At 34.7% G+C, this 14,698-nt stretch overlaps 1 protein-coding gene across 1 annotated transcript in view; it reads left to right on the top strand.

Annotated features, from left to right (window-relative positions):
• Positions 1–14,698, top strand: part of PTPRO (protein tyrosine phosphatase receptor type O) — a 159,440-nt gene that overhangs the window by 98,960 nt on the left and 45,782 nt on the right. Inside the window, exons 13-15 of the mRNA XM_042781480.1 lie at positions 5,035–5,174; positions 8,022–8,154; positions 10,140–10,260. Of these exons, the coding sequence (XP_042637414.1) occupies positions 5,035–5,174; positions 8,022–8,154; positions 10,140–10,260 (394 nt within the window). The remainder of the gene's footprint in view (positions 1–5,034; positions 5,175–8,021; positions 8,155–10,139; positions 10,261–14,698) is intronic.

Here is a 14,698-nt window from a genome sequence, read left to right as displayed (position 1 = left end):
AAAAATCAACAAGACTAGAAGTTGGTTGTTTGAAAAGGTTAATAAAATCAACCAACCACTGGAAAACTTAACAAAGGAAAAGAGGAAGAGAATACAAATAACACGAATAAGAAATAAATTGAATGGTGTCACAACAGAACCAACAGAAATAAAAAGAATAATATCAGGATACTATAAAAAAAAACTGTACTCCAACAAATCTGAAAACCCAGAAGAAATGGACAGATTTCTTGAAACACACTACTTACCTAAACTCACAGAGACTGAGGTAGAAAATCTGAACAGATTCATAACAAAAGAAGATATTGAACAGCTTATAAAAAAATTACCAAAAAAAAAAAAAAGTCCTGGCCCTGATGATTTCACTGGAGAATTCTACCAATCATTCAGAGAAGAGCTGACACCAATCCTACTCAAACTATTCCAAAATATAGAAAAGGATGGAGTCGTCCCAAATTCATTTTATGAAGCAAGCATAATCTTGATACCAAAACCAGGCAAGAACACCATTGGAAAGGAAAACTACAGATCAATATCCCTGATGAATATAGATGCAAATATCTTCAACAAATCCTAGCCAATAGAACTCCAACAATATATCAAAAGAATAATACATCATGACCAAATGGGATTCATAACAAGTATGCAAGGATGAATCAACATTAGAAAAACAATCAACGTAATCCATCATATAAGTAAAATAAAAGAATCACGTGATCATATCAATAAATGCAGAAAAGAATTTGATAAAATCTGACACCTATTCCTGATAAAAACTCTCAGAAAAATAGGAATAGAAGAGACATTCCTCAACATAATAAAGGACTTATGTGCAAAACCAACAGCCAACATTTATTCTCAGTGGAGAGAGACTGAAACCATTCCCCTTGCAAACAGAAACCAGACAAGTATACCATCTATCACCACTTCTATTCAACATTGTACTGGAAGTCCTAGCCAGGGCCATAAGGCAAGAACGGGAGATCAAAGGCATCCAAATTGGTAAGGAAGAAGTCAAACTATCCCTATTTGCTGATGATATGATCCTATACGTAGAAAACCCAAGAGACTCAGCAAGAAAATTACTGGAACTAATTGAAAAATATAGCATAGTGGCAGGATAGAAGAGCAACATACAGAAATCAATTGGATTCCTCTACACCAGCAAAGGGGTTGCTGAAAAGGAAATAACGAAATCAATACCATATACAATAGCTGTCAAAAAGATCAAATACTTGGGAATAAACCTTTCCAGGAACACAAATGACCTATCCAAAGAAAACTACAAAACACTACTGTGAGAAACTATATGAGATCTACATAAATGTAAAAACATCCCATGCTTGTGGATAGGAAGATTGAACATTGTGAAAATGTCAATACTATCCAAAGCAATCTATACATTCAATGCAATCCCTATCCAGATTCCATCAACATCCTTTAAAGACATGGAAAAACCAATCACTAATTTTATATGGAAAGGAAAGAGATCTCAAATAAGTAAAACACTACCAGAGAAGAACCAAGTAGGAGATCTCACACTCCCAGATCTCAAAACCGACTGTATAGCCACAGTTGTCAAAACAGCCTGGTATTGGTACAAGGACAGACACATACACCAATGGAACAGAATTGAGAACCCAGAAATAAATCCATCAACCTGTGATTAGTTGATCTTTGACAAAGGGCCAAAATCCATTAAATGGCAAAGAGATAGTCTCTTTCACAAATTGTCCTGGCAAAACTGGATATCCTTTGCAGAAAAATGAAACAAAGATCCACACCTCACACCATACACAAAAATGAACACCAGATGGATCAAAGACTTAAATGTGAAACTTAAAATATAAAGTTCATCAAAGAAAAAATAGGGGCAAACTCAGGGGCTCTAATTTATGCATAAATAAACTGTCATGCATAACCAAAGAGGCACAACCCGAAGAAGACAAACTAGATGATTGGTAACTTCTAAAAATTAAATTCTTATGTCCACCAAAAGACTTCTCCAAAAGAGTAAAAGGAGAACCTATAGAATTGGAAAAAATATTCACAATGACATATCAGAGAACTTATCTCTAAAGTTTATAGAAAACTCCAGCACCTCAACAGAAAAAAGATAAACAATTCAGTTTAAAAAATGGGCACACGACATGAATAGACACTTCACCCAAAAGGATATTCAGGCTACCAATAAACATATGTTCATTGCAGCACTATTCACAATAGCAAAGAGAAGGAAACAACTTAAGTGCCCATCAACCAAGGAACAGATAAACAAACTATGCTACATACACACAATGGAATACTATGCAACCCTAAAGAATAAGGTAGAATCTGCAAAATACCATATAACATGAATGAACTTGAAGGATATTATGCTGAGTGAAATAAGTCAATCACAGAAGGACAAATATTATATTAGTTCATTATTGTAAAAGTCAAGGGAAGGTTTATAGATAGAAGGAAACTTTCTTTGTTGTTTACCAGGGATGGGGTGTGGTGGCAGATTTCTAGATAGGTTGGGGAAAAAAAAAAAAAAAGACAACCACACACACACACACACACACACACACACATATATATATACATACACATACATATCAAAGATTAGTGGTTACCAGGTCTATGAGGGCAGGAGAAAGAGAAGCTTTGTTTGGGGGGCACTGAGTTTATGCTAATAAGTTAATAGGTGGTGGAATATTTTGAAAAGGATAGCAATAACAGTGGCACAACATGAAAAACGTCTTCAATGTCCCTGAGCTATGAATGTGGAAGTTATGTTGGCAAGTATCTTGTGTATGTTTTCACCACAATAAAAGTAAAAAAAAAAAAAAAAGAAAAAAGAAAAAAAACACAACCAGAGGCAATGAAAAAGGGCAGATAGCTTTTTATAATGATCCATGAGAATGATGACAAAAATCTGGACAGATAAAAGGAAGACATGATAAGAATTATTTTTTAAAGGGTGGGGGAGGGATGTATTATGAAGGACTGAGAAGCGAAAGGAGAACCTCAAAATTTTTGCCTTAGACTATTGAAAGAATGATGGTGCCCATGAGACAATCAGGAGTGGTAGAAAGTATTGATTTGTGAAAAGGGGAAAAAGCCAGTTTCCATTGTGACAATGTGGTGAGGTAATAGTGAGATATTTGAGTAGGCACATAGATATGTAATTGAAAATACAGGTGTAAAAAGTTGGATCCAGAGATTAGGATTTGGGCAATGTTTATATTGAACAGATAAAGTATCTAGAGGGAAAAATACAGACTTCCTGGGAATTCTGATCATAAATCAGAAGAGACCCACTCTGAGGAGAAATTTTGTAGACTGTACTTTGAAAAGAGAAAAAGTTGCTAAATTCAACATAACAAATCTTCCATCTCTGGCCAAAACAACCTCACACTTGTTTCCTAAGACCCAAGCTTCTACAGGAGTCAGAATCAGTGGAGGGCTTATTCTCTGACTCATATCCTATTAGCAATGACAGGTTCAAAGGATGTGGGAGGTGGAAGCTGACTTTTGTGTTTCATCAACAGTTTTCAGAGGGGAAGTGAGACAAAACAATGACTGAGGAGTGGATAATGCATTGCAAAAGAAAAGGGAGTTCTGATATCTACTGTGAATTATGCTTGCCCCAAACTTACTCATCTCTTCCCTCCCTCAACTCTTTTGCCTAACCTTGTCAAATTGCCTCTGGAAAGAAAAATGCTTCTTTTTAGTCAGACACAAGTGTAGCTTACCCATGACAAATCATGTCAAGAATGTCCTTTATACACTTCTTTGTTCTGGATAAGGCCATGACGTTGATATTCTAGAAAGAAGGTCCAGATCTCCCCACATAAAGTCATTTAAATGCCAGAGGGGAAAAATGGCCAGTAGATCTTTTTTCACACACTGCTAAAAGCTAAGAATTAGAGTCAAGACTTGGAAGTATAGGGCAGATAATAATAATAATAATATAAAAGTCCAAGTAACAAGCAGTAAAAGACCTAGAGTGATGGGTAGTTGTCTGACAGGGGCAGGCAGGTAGTCAGAGGATGCTGTTAAGTGAATTTGGCAGCAGGATATAATTTGTCCAAACAAGCAACGTCAAGGAGGTCTGACAGCAGGTAACAAGGACCCTACCTTAAAAAATTGGAATCCAGCACAGCATTTTGTATACTGAGAAAACTAACTAAAATAAAAGGCAACACCTAAAGGACAGAGGCCCAGAGGGGTCTTAGGGAGATTCAGATACAGGGGAACAAGACCGCAAGCCACTTGCTAGAACTAGGAAACAGGCAAGGGGTTGGTCTCAATCCAATAAGGGCAGTGACCCCATTACTGGTAATTAGCATGAAAGGGCACAGACAGCACATCTCATTCAACTAATGGATTAATTCATTGATAAGATCAAAAGTCTAAAAGAATAAGATAAAGAAATAGGTCCTCTAACATATCATTAATCACTCAATCCTTTTCCATCAATCTTTTCCTTAAAAAAAAAAAAAAATTCATATCCTCTGTTTAGCTTTATCCCTCGATTTTTACTAAATTTTCATGAAGCCATTCCCCTGAATAAAATATTCCAAATAGTTTCTAGAGAAAGGAAGACAAGTTGTTGGCTAAGTACCAAACTGAATCTCTCCATTAGAAGGGGACACATCACTTTCATTTTTTTCAGCCTTTTATATACAGATTTTTGTTTCTCATACAAAAACTTCTTGTAGTAGCAGGGCATTAACTCTAGTGCATATGACACAAAACTATTAATAGATTATGTCTATAACAAAGCTGAAGTTGAAAACAGAAGTGTTCTAAAAAGAGAAGTATAAAATAGAAAGGAAAGAAATGCAAAAATATTCTGCTTCCAATTTAGATGACTATCTTTGTGAAAGGACATATTTCAAAAGCATATAAAATCTTTACGGTGCTTTTAACTACCTTTATTTAGATTTTTTGGCTTTTTTTTTTTTTTTCCTGTATTTTAGTAAAGGAAAAATACATTCAATGGCATTTAAAAAGAAAAAAAAAAAAAACTTTTTCTTTGCTCAGAACCAGCTCCTCCAAAATCGCTTTTTGCAGTGAATAAAACCCAGACTTCTGTCACTTTGCTGTGGGTGGAAGAAGGTGTAGCTGATTTCTTCCAAGTCTTCTGTCAACAAGTTGGCGCCAAACAGGAAACCAAACTTCAGGTATCGAAGTGTTTTGTGTTTTTTTTCTTTTCTGCGTTAATTTTGATTAAGGCTAATTATCAGAGCTAGATGAAACTCTTCTATTTTCTAGACTACAGAAAATAAAAACTGTCCATTTGCTCTTTTGTGTTTCCATGATAGAAATTAACAGTATGCTTAGAACAAACCCAAAAGATGTTATAAAAATCAACTTGCCAAAGCCTAAGGCTTACTTTTATGTTTGTGTTTATCTTTTTATGTTTTGTGTTTATCTGGGTTTTAAGTGGGTAGTCAGGACCATTAAGTCAGACCTCTTGCCCCCTTCTTCCTCCATCTTCCTTTTTTCTAATAGAAGTATCCTATTGCTTTTCCCTTTCTCTGTTAAACCCTTTGCCGTATCTTCTCCTTTCTTGAGGAAGAATTCTCCTTTTTGTGGGATAAAGAGGTAAATACAGGCCTCTACTACACAATTAGAACTTCAAGATTTTAAGAAAAGGACTACCAGTAATAAATTGGAATTTCTAAAATTTCTAAAAAAAAAAAAAAGGGTATCCTTACCTACTTCAGATTATACTAAAGAATTAAAGGAAATGGTTTATTTTTTCCCTATTGGCCATTCAATTGACCAAGAAAATGAAGATACTGTCACATAAAATATAATTTTAAAAATATGAACTGATTGCCAGTTTGCAAAAGTCACTATAATCAAATGATAGAATCAATACTTGACAAAATATTTTTATATTGATATGAGTATTACTTAATTACAGAAATAACTAGAGTTAAATATAAGTGATCCACACAAACAAGATAATTCAAAAAAAGTCTCATCGAGTTAGTAAGGAGAACATTTTGCTTGAAAAATGAAGGCTGTGAGAGGTGATTATGAAAGCTTTAGAATCACAGATAGCAGACAGGATAAAGACTGGGCTGTCCCCCTAGGTCAAAATGAATGGGAGAGAGATGAACCAATCACTGTAAGGTTAGCAAAGACACAGAAAAAGGTATTTTATAGCCAGAGATGAAAGAAAAAGGGCAGGTTTGTGAGGGACTTCATAAAATACAGTGTTTAGACTAATACTATGAACATGAATAATTGATGCTTTTTAAATAATGAAGTCTATGAGATTCAGAAGAAAAAGGATTGCTGGCAGTACAAAGCTTTGCATACCAAGTATTAAGGTAATTTGCTTTGACTCCCCTTTTCACATTCCCTTCTATGAGCTTTTCTCTTTTTGATGTGTACCGAATGGATGAAACTTTTTTCTACTCTAAGAATCCTTTTTGAAAATAACTGCTCTGCTAGGTAATGAATTTTCTTCCTGTAACTAGAGTGATGTCTTACTTTACGAAACAGTGGTTAGATAGCCACCTACTATAAAGAATTTCGTTAGCAAAAGGCTTTCTGTTCTTAAAATCATTTTTTATAGGATAATAAGAGAGATGGGTGTGAGAAATAAGTGCAGTTGGCGTTCATCTATTTAGACAGAGGTGTTTCAGAACCTTGTTTTGAAGAAAAGTGTCATGCTGGCTCATCCTTTGATGTTGTACAGTAGTGCTTATCACTAGCTTGACCATAGTGATTGTCAAATTAGCAACTTATTCTGCTCAAGAACAGATCAATATTGTTTCTGAAAACACAAAATAACCATACCTGTGGTGAATGCTATTTAAAGTCTGAGAATGCACATAAAGGGGTGAAGTCCTTAATATAAAAAGGACAGCTACAAGTAAAAAGAAAGACCAGCAACCCAAAGCAATTATTTCATTTAAAAATAGATATAAAAGGCTCTCAAATACATAAAGGTTGATCAACCTTATTTGTGATGAAAAAAGGCAAAGTAAAACTACAATGAAATGAAGTTTCCACTGATAAGTTTGGCAAAGCTCAAAGAGTTTGAAAAGATATTGTGTTGGAAAGAGTGTAGTGAAACAGGCACTGTCATATGTTTATGACAGGCAGGCAACTTGGATGTCTATGGAGGACAATATGGCTATAGCTTCCAAAATTAAAAATTTGCAACTTTTTGACCCAGCAGTTTTACCGGTAGAAATATATGAGTGCATGTGCACCCATAAACACACAGAAGTTCTATGTATAGATATATACATATATTATATGTGTGTGTATATATAAAATGTATAAAAACCAAACTCACTGCCAGCAAGTTGTTTCCAACTCATAGTAACCCCCATTGGGTTTCTGTGGCTGTAAATCTTTATAGAACTAGATTGCCTCATCTTCCTTCCACAGAGCGGCTGGTGGGTTTAAACCACTGACCTTCTGGTTAGTAGCAAAGTGCCATATCGATTATGCCATCAGAGCTTCTTATAAAATATATATGTATATTTAAAGATGCAGCAATAGTTTTGAAATGATGTATATACAATGATATTCACTGTAGCATTATTTGTAATGGCAAAAATATCAGAGACCAGCTAAAGTTTCATCAATAGGAGACTAATTAGACCAAGTTGTCCTTACATCAGATTTCTATGCTTCAAGAGGATAAAACACCTTTATCTGTACTGATATGGAAAGAATGTCTATAGATAGATAGATAATTGAGGGGAAATAATGAACATAACAAGGTGTAAAATATGTTATCATTTATGTTGTCAAGTGTATTTCCTATGTTTGTACACCTATAAAATATATATGGGAAGGAAAAAATATCCTGACAATAATGGTTTCTTCTACTGAAGAGAACTGGGTAGATAGGAAGTAAGGAAAGAATGAAACTTATTTTTCAATGATATTCCTTTGCATCTTTTAAATCCTTTACTTGGTCCATTTATTACCTACTCAACTTTGAAAATTAATTTAAAAATCAAAATAAATGAAGGTAATATTTTGTGCCTCTCCAGGAACCAATTTCTGTTTCTTCTCACGTGGTGACCATCTCCAGCCTCCTTCCTGCCACAGCCTATAACTGCAGTGTCACCAGCTTTAGCCACGACAGCCCCAGCATACCTACATTCATAGCCGTCTCAACAATGGGTAATTAGATACATCAGTGGAATCTGTTGTCTCTGAACGTTCTTTCTCTGAGATTATCCTTACCTTTTCTTTTCAAATACATATAAAATATATATAAATCCCAAGCTTGATTTTAATCCTAACCTACACTTACTAGCTATGCAACTAATGGCAAGATACTTATCTTCTTTAAACTTTGTTTTCTCATTTGTCAATTTGCAATATCAATATGTACCTTATTGTGTTGTTTTGAAGCTTAGAAATACAGAATATAAAGCCCTACCTAACACATGGCGACAAAATCCTCATTGCTGTCATTAACCTTATCATCATTGCCGCTTCATCATCATCTTCAGGAGTAGGCATAGAACCCTAATTAACTCAGGTGTATCTAATGCAGCCATGGCCCTCAGCTGTCACTTATTAAATAATGGCACTACTACATTGCTGAGTCAAAGCAGAAAATTTTCCAATCTAGCAAAAATTTTAACTGGGAAAATTAGAAATTAACAGAAGTCGAGAATAATGTTGTTTCCTTAATCTTTCCCTGAGTTGTATTTTTGTGTTTCACTCACAGTTTGTTAGAGTCTGGTTCTGCAATCTGAAACCTTCTATGAAGCCTCCTATCATAAAACATTTTTATCATCACATTACCTTTTACTGGGTTCATTTTCATTTCTGTAACATTAGTCATTCCCTGCGACTACAATGATGTCTTTCTTTAAGAAAACAATGGTTATACAGATACTTACTGTAACTGAATCCTGTTAGCCAAAGTCTGTCTTTAGAATCATTCTTCTATAGGATTGTAAAAGAGATGTTTTGTTTTGTTTTGGGTGGGGTTGGTTTTCATTTTTTAACAATAGGGCCAGAAAAGTATGGTTTGTTCCTTCATTCTTACATCCTTTTTATACTTTTCTAAGTAAACTTTGATATCCTTGTCATCTCCACAGCAACCCAGTGAAACAGGTGATACTGAACTGATTTGCCACTGAGGCAAATGAGACCCAGAGATGTAGATAAAACAGCTTTCCAAATGGCAGTTCATAATAAAGTGAACTTGAATAAAATCTTCTGACCATGAGGCTAGTGCTATTTCTGTTCAAATATGTTGCCCATGAAGTGGAGCCAAGCCAGCCCAGATGGAAAGTGGTGAATACCCAAAACTATAGGAGTTGGATACACCAGCCAGTTCTGTGATTTTATGATCAATGCAAAGGATGGGATGATTCTCCTCTGGCCCACTTTTTAAGAGTTTAATAAAAATAAAATAAAAAACATTTAACATATATTCCTGAGTTTGATATTCTGCTCATCCACATAATTTGAAGAAGCAGGTCATGTGTAAAGTGCCATAGTAGAGCAGTCATTATATAAAGCATATAAAAAGACACAACGCCTGTTTCTAAGGGTCCTACATCCTATTAATAAATTTAATCTTCAGAGTTGTACAGATGAAAAGCCTCTAAACATATGGTTACAGATCATCAGAATGCCTGCTTCTAGCAATATGTTAAGTGCTACAGCAGATGGTAGCTTGCTAATGTCTTTTTCATATACATTATTAGCATATAGTGAGCACAGGATACCGTTGTGCTTTCTGACTTTAAAGTCCTGGACATACGTGAAGAACCTGCCACCTTCTAAGCTTTTGAAAATGTTAATCAATGATAATGACTTCTAAAGTGTTTAGTTTCAAGTGAATTTAAAATATGGCATAGGCATTCTTCACATTTTATGGCTTTCTTTTACAAGAACATCCCAAATATAGGCCTTTGAAATGGATTCAATTCTTTCAGGCACCTGAATAATATTTATCAATCTATTTTACTAAGTTATAGTTTATCAGGAAGAGGTCACATTGTTTCGGATAAATATTGTTGTTGCTATTGTTGTCATTAGCATCATAAATTCATTGTGCCTACGATTAAATGAAAACAATGAATGTTTCTGTTTGGCTCCATGGAATGAAATTTGTAATGAAAATGCATGGCTTATCTCTTTAGTTACAGAGATGAATCCCAATGTGGTAGTAATCTCAGTGCTGGCCATCCTTAGCACACTTTTAATTGGACTGCTGCTTGTGACCCTTGTTATTCTTAGGAAAAAGCATCTACAGATGGCTAGGTAAGTTTAGGTTTGTTCATCTTTTATCCACAACCTTTAAAATATTTTTATTTCTCATTCATGTATGACTTTTACAGAGCTATATTGTATAGTGGTAAATTTGACTTGGTTTTTAGGGTCTGTTTGTATTTTGTGTGTTCTAAGGGGACATTAAGTATTATTTTAGACTAAATTAGCACTGAAATGGTAAAGCAAAGGATTGTTTACTTTCACAAAACCAAACCTCTTGTTTTCAATCTTTTCAATGTAAGTAGCCCATAAAAACCCATTTTATTTGGGTACTTTTAAACATATTTTGGAGTAAGAGAAAAATATATGCCTGTTCATTATGGTTAATGAAAAGATTTATGAAAATGGAGACCACAAGGAAAGAATGAAAAAAAAAATCCTTTCTCCTTAGGTCTGTTCAAGCTGCTTTATCAGCAAATATTTATGGAGTTTATGATTAGATCATTAGAGTTCCTCTATTTTGTTCCCATTACTCACAGTAGCAGGCAGTTTCATTTTTCTTGCAGTTATAAAAGCCTTTTGATGAATGACTTCAGTGATTTCCTATTTCTTTTGACCATTGAAGCATTGCTTATCAGGACACATGCTCAGAAACTTTCTGTGGTCCCCTTTGTTATCAGAACAATCCATGTGTTCCCATAAGATACAGTTGTTTAGTTGAATACTACAGAGTTGAGGAAATTTGGTTAAAATTTATATTTGCCCAATGTTAGCCTGACAAAATTGTCAGCTAATATCCTTCTCCTTTCTTAGAGTTCTCTCATTCACATATTCATTCATAAATTTATCCATCCAAAAACAATTTAATCATTGCCTTATGGGACATACTCAAAGAAGAAACATATCCAACCTAACTTTTATGAATTTACAAGTTACTTGGAGATATGTACTTAAATAAGTATTTTAAAAGGTAAAAACTGAACAGTATTATAAAGGAGATAGAAATGGAATGCTATGAAGGTTGGGAAGACAGACAAATTATTTTTGAATATGAAAATCAAGCTTTGTGAAGGTTGGCATTTGAGTAAATCTTAGAAGGGTAGGGAGGTTCACACAGAGGAAAAGATGGACAGACAGGAGTGCATAACTAAGAAGGGCACAGGGATAGTGGATGTCACTGGGAACTGAGGAGGAGAGTGGGTTAGGGTTCGGGATGGCAATTGGGGAGTGAGACCAAATGTACACGAACTTTTGAATGTAAAACAAATTCTGCTCCGTAAATTTGCACCTATAAAAAAACAAACAAACAAACTCACTGCCATGGATTCAGTTCGACTCATAGAGACCCCTCCTTGGGTTTTCAGGGTGTTATCTCTATGGAAGTAGATTGCCCAATCTTCCTTCCGAGGAGTGGCTGGTGGGTTTGAACTGCCAGCCTTCTGGTTAACACTCAAATATGTTAAGCACTATGCTAGTACCATTTGCACCTAAAGCATAATTAAAAAAAAAAAAAAAAGGATAGGGAAGAGGTGGTATTACACTGTGATTAGAGTGTAGGGCTCTGAAATCAGACTCCTTGATGTTAAATCCTAATTTACAATTTGTAACCTTGCACAGGTCACCTAAATGTCATTTATTCATTTAACAAATATTAATTGAGCACCTGCTGTGTGTCATAATTCTCTAGGTGCTTAGGATACAGCAATATAAAAAAGAGAAAAAAATTTGCTTTCACAGAGTTTGTATTCTGGTGTGAAGATAGAAAATAACTAATAAAAATAAAAAAATTGCATAGCATGTTATCAGTAATAAGAGCTATGAATGGAAAAATAATAGAGCAGAGTAAAGGGGGGTTATGGGGAAAGGAACACTGGAGATGGGTAAATCTACTTGAAGAATGATATATGAGCAAAGACTTGAAGAACGTTAGCAATGTATTATCTGGAGAGAAAGTATGCCCAGCAGAGGGAATAGCCAATGCAAAGGGCCTGAGGCAGGAGCATGACTAAAATGTTCCAGGAATAGCAGAGATGCTAGAGTGGCTAAAGCATAGTGAGTAAAGGATAGGGTAGCAGAAGATGGTATGAGATTACATAGGGCTTCATAAGCCATTGGAAAGACTTTGGCTCTTATTCTGAGTAAAATGGACAGCCATTGCAGGGTCTGAGACAGAGGATTAGGGAGATCTGACTTAATTTTAACACTTCCACTTTGACTTTTGTGTACAGCACATGCTTTACTGAGGCATGAAAAAAGTAGGCATTTCCACTCGCAAACTCAAGCAAGTTTGTGATGACTGTGGTTCATTCCAGATTAGAAGCAATGGAATCAGAGAGAAATAGATTCTGAGTATATTTTGAGGGTAGAAACAAGAAGGTTTGCTAACAGATTGGATGTGGAATGGAAATCAATAAAGGATTGACTAAAGACCAATAAAGGGATGGGTCCAAGATTTTTGGCCCTACCAACTGCAAGGATGACATTACTATCAACTGAGATAGGATTCTAGGTGAAAAGATTTTAGAGTTGAGGTAATGACAAGACTTCCATTTTGGAAATGTAAAGTTTGAGATCACTTGAAAGTGCAGGAGAGAAGCCTGGATTGAAGATAATAATTTGGGAGTTGTTAGTATATAAATACAAAGTTATAGACTAGATTAAATTGAGAGAATAAATGTAAATAAGGGGCCCAGGATTAATTAATTAATTAATTAATCTATTAATAGATTAATTAATCTATTGTAAACAGTTACAGGGAGAAAATAAGATAACCACTAAAGAGACTGAGAAGAGGCAGCTAGCTGGAGTAGAAGAAAAACTAAGAGTGTTCTGGCCTGGAAGCCAGGGAAAGAATGTGTTAGGAGCTCTGGTAGCATAGTGCCTAAGGCACTTGACTGCTAACCAGAAGGCTAGTGGTTCATACCCACCAGCCACTCCTTGGAAGGAAGGTTGGGCAATCTACTTGCATAGTGATACCACCTTGGAAACCCAAGGAGGGGTTATTATGAGTCAGGTCCGACTCTATAGCACATAACAACAACAACACATTAGCAGACAATTAGGAGCAATCATGCAATAATATCGCATAATATTCAACTCATTGAAAGTATGCAATAAATGTTAGATCATAACAGGAATAGTGGAGGGGTGGTAATAGAGGTAGTAATGGAAGTAGTGATGAGGGGACTATTGTATGATCTATTTTGGGGGGCTCATACAGCAAGATATTTAAGAGAAGTAGTTCTAATTCATCAAATTGGCCATTAGGTCAGGAATTCTAAACTTTTGCGTGTGTCTTGATCCTTTTTGGCAGTCAAGTAAAACCAAGGCTTGCTTCCAAGACTAATGCTTTTTTCTTAAATATGCAAAATTAAATACATAAGATTTAAAAGTATATCAATTATATGGAGCATTTTAAAGTAATCTAAGTATTTTTAAAAAACAAGCATGTTAAAAGCTTTATTAATGCATTAAATAATATCCAATTATTGCTGTTGTTGTTAGGCTATCTTAAAAATCATAATTTTATCATAGTGATGAATATAAACAATGTTTCAAGATCTATGCAGCAGCTCTAGTATATAAACATATCTACAGTTTCGTTGTTGGCAATATCAAACTATAGATAATATTACTGTCATTTGTTGCTTACTTTAATCATTGAAGAGACTGCCAAATTTCAGCTGGAGTTTGTGAAAATAAAGATGTGCTTTCCCACCTCTGATTGTAGAGCCCTATATTCTATCCTTGGGCCCCAAATAAAGAAGCCCTGAATTAGGGTAAAATAAATCCCGCATGTAGGAAACAGACATTAATTCAGGAAAAGTAATTGGTGTGAAGTTTATAACACAATATGACTTAATAATATGTTAGTATATTGAAATATACTGGTATATTGAATATAATAGAAAATTATTCTTAAAACATCCTAGTAAGAGAAGGCAGAATAACAAGTAGTTAACACTTTGTACAAACAATGTCAAAATATCTGCTTCAGTTCTAAATTAAGTTCATGAATTTCATATCAAAAAAAGAAAAAAGATATGAGCCCCAGTGAGATGTATAAGTTATGCATGATCTTAGGCAAATGATGGAGAAGGTATGAGAATATGTTTACCTTTTAATCCTACTTTTAGAGGGGAACAAAAACTTCTACAGTATTTTCTACTGACAGATTAATAAGCAACCTTTTCAAGAAGCACTGCAAAAGCCAACCTATTTCAATACACATCACTTTTGATATTCATATCCCAAATGATTAATAATATGGAGCATCACAGTGTAAAGAAAGGACTCTGGAGGAAGGAAACAGTCCGGCTTGATCCATCATCATTATAGATTGGAAATCATGATGCTATAAAACAAAATCTCTCAAAGAATATTTGACTATTTGTTAAAATTGGAAAATCTTCAGTTTGTCTAAAAGAGTTTCTATATTTTACTATTGAAGACTTTGTAAATATATATATATGTGTGTGTGTATATATAT

The sequence above is a fragment of the Orycteropus afer genome, unplaced genomic scaffold, assembly GCF_000298275.1.
Source record: "Orycteropus afer afer isolate SDZICR_OR568_19922 unplaced genomic scaffold, OryAfe1.0 scaffold00126, whole genome shotgun sequence".
Lineage (NCBI taxonomy): Eukaryota > Metazoa > Chordata > Mammalia > Tubulidentata > Orycteropodidae > Orycteropus > Orycteropus afer.
This window is presented reverse-complemented; position numbering and strand designations above follow the sequence as displayed.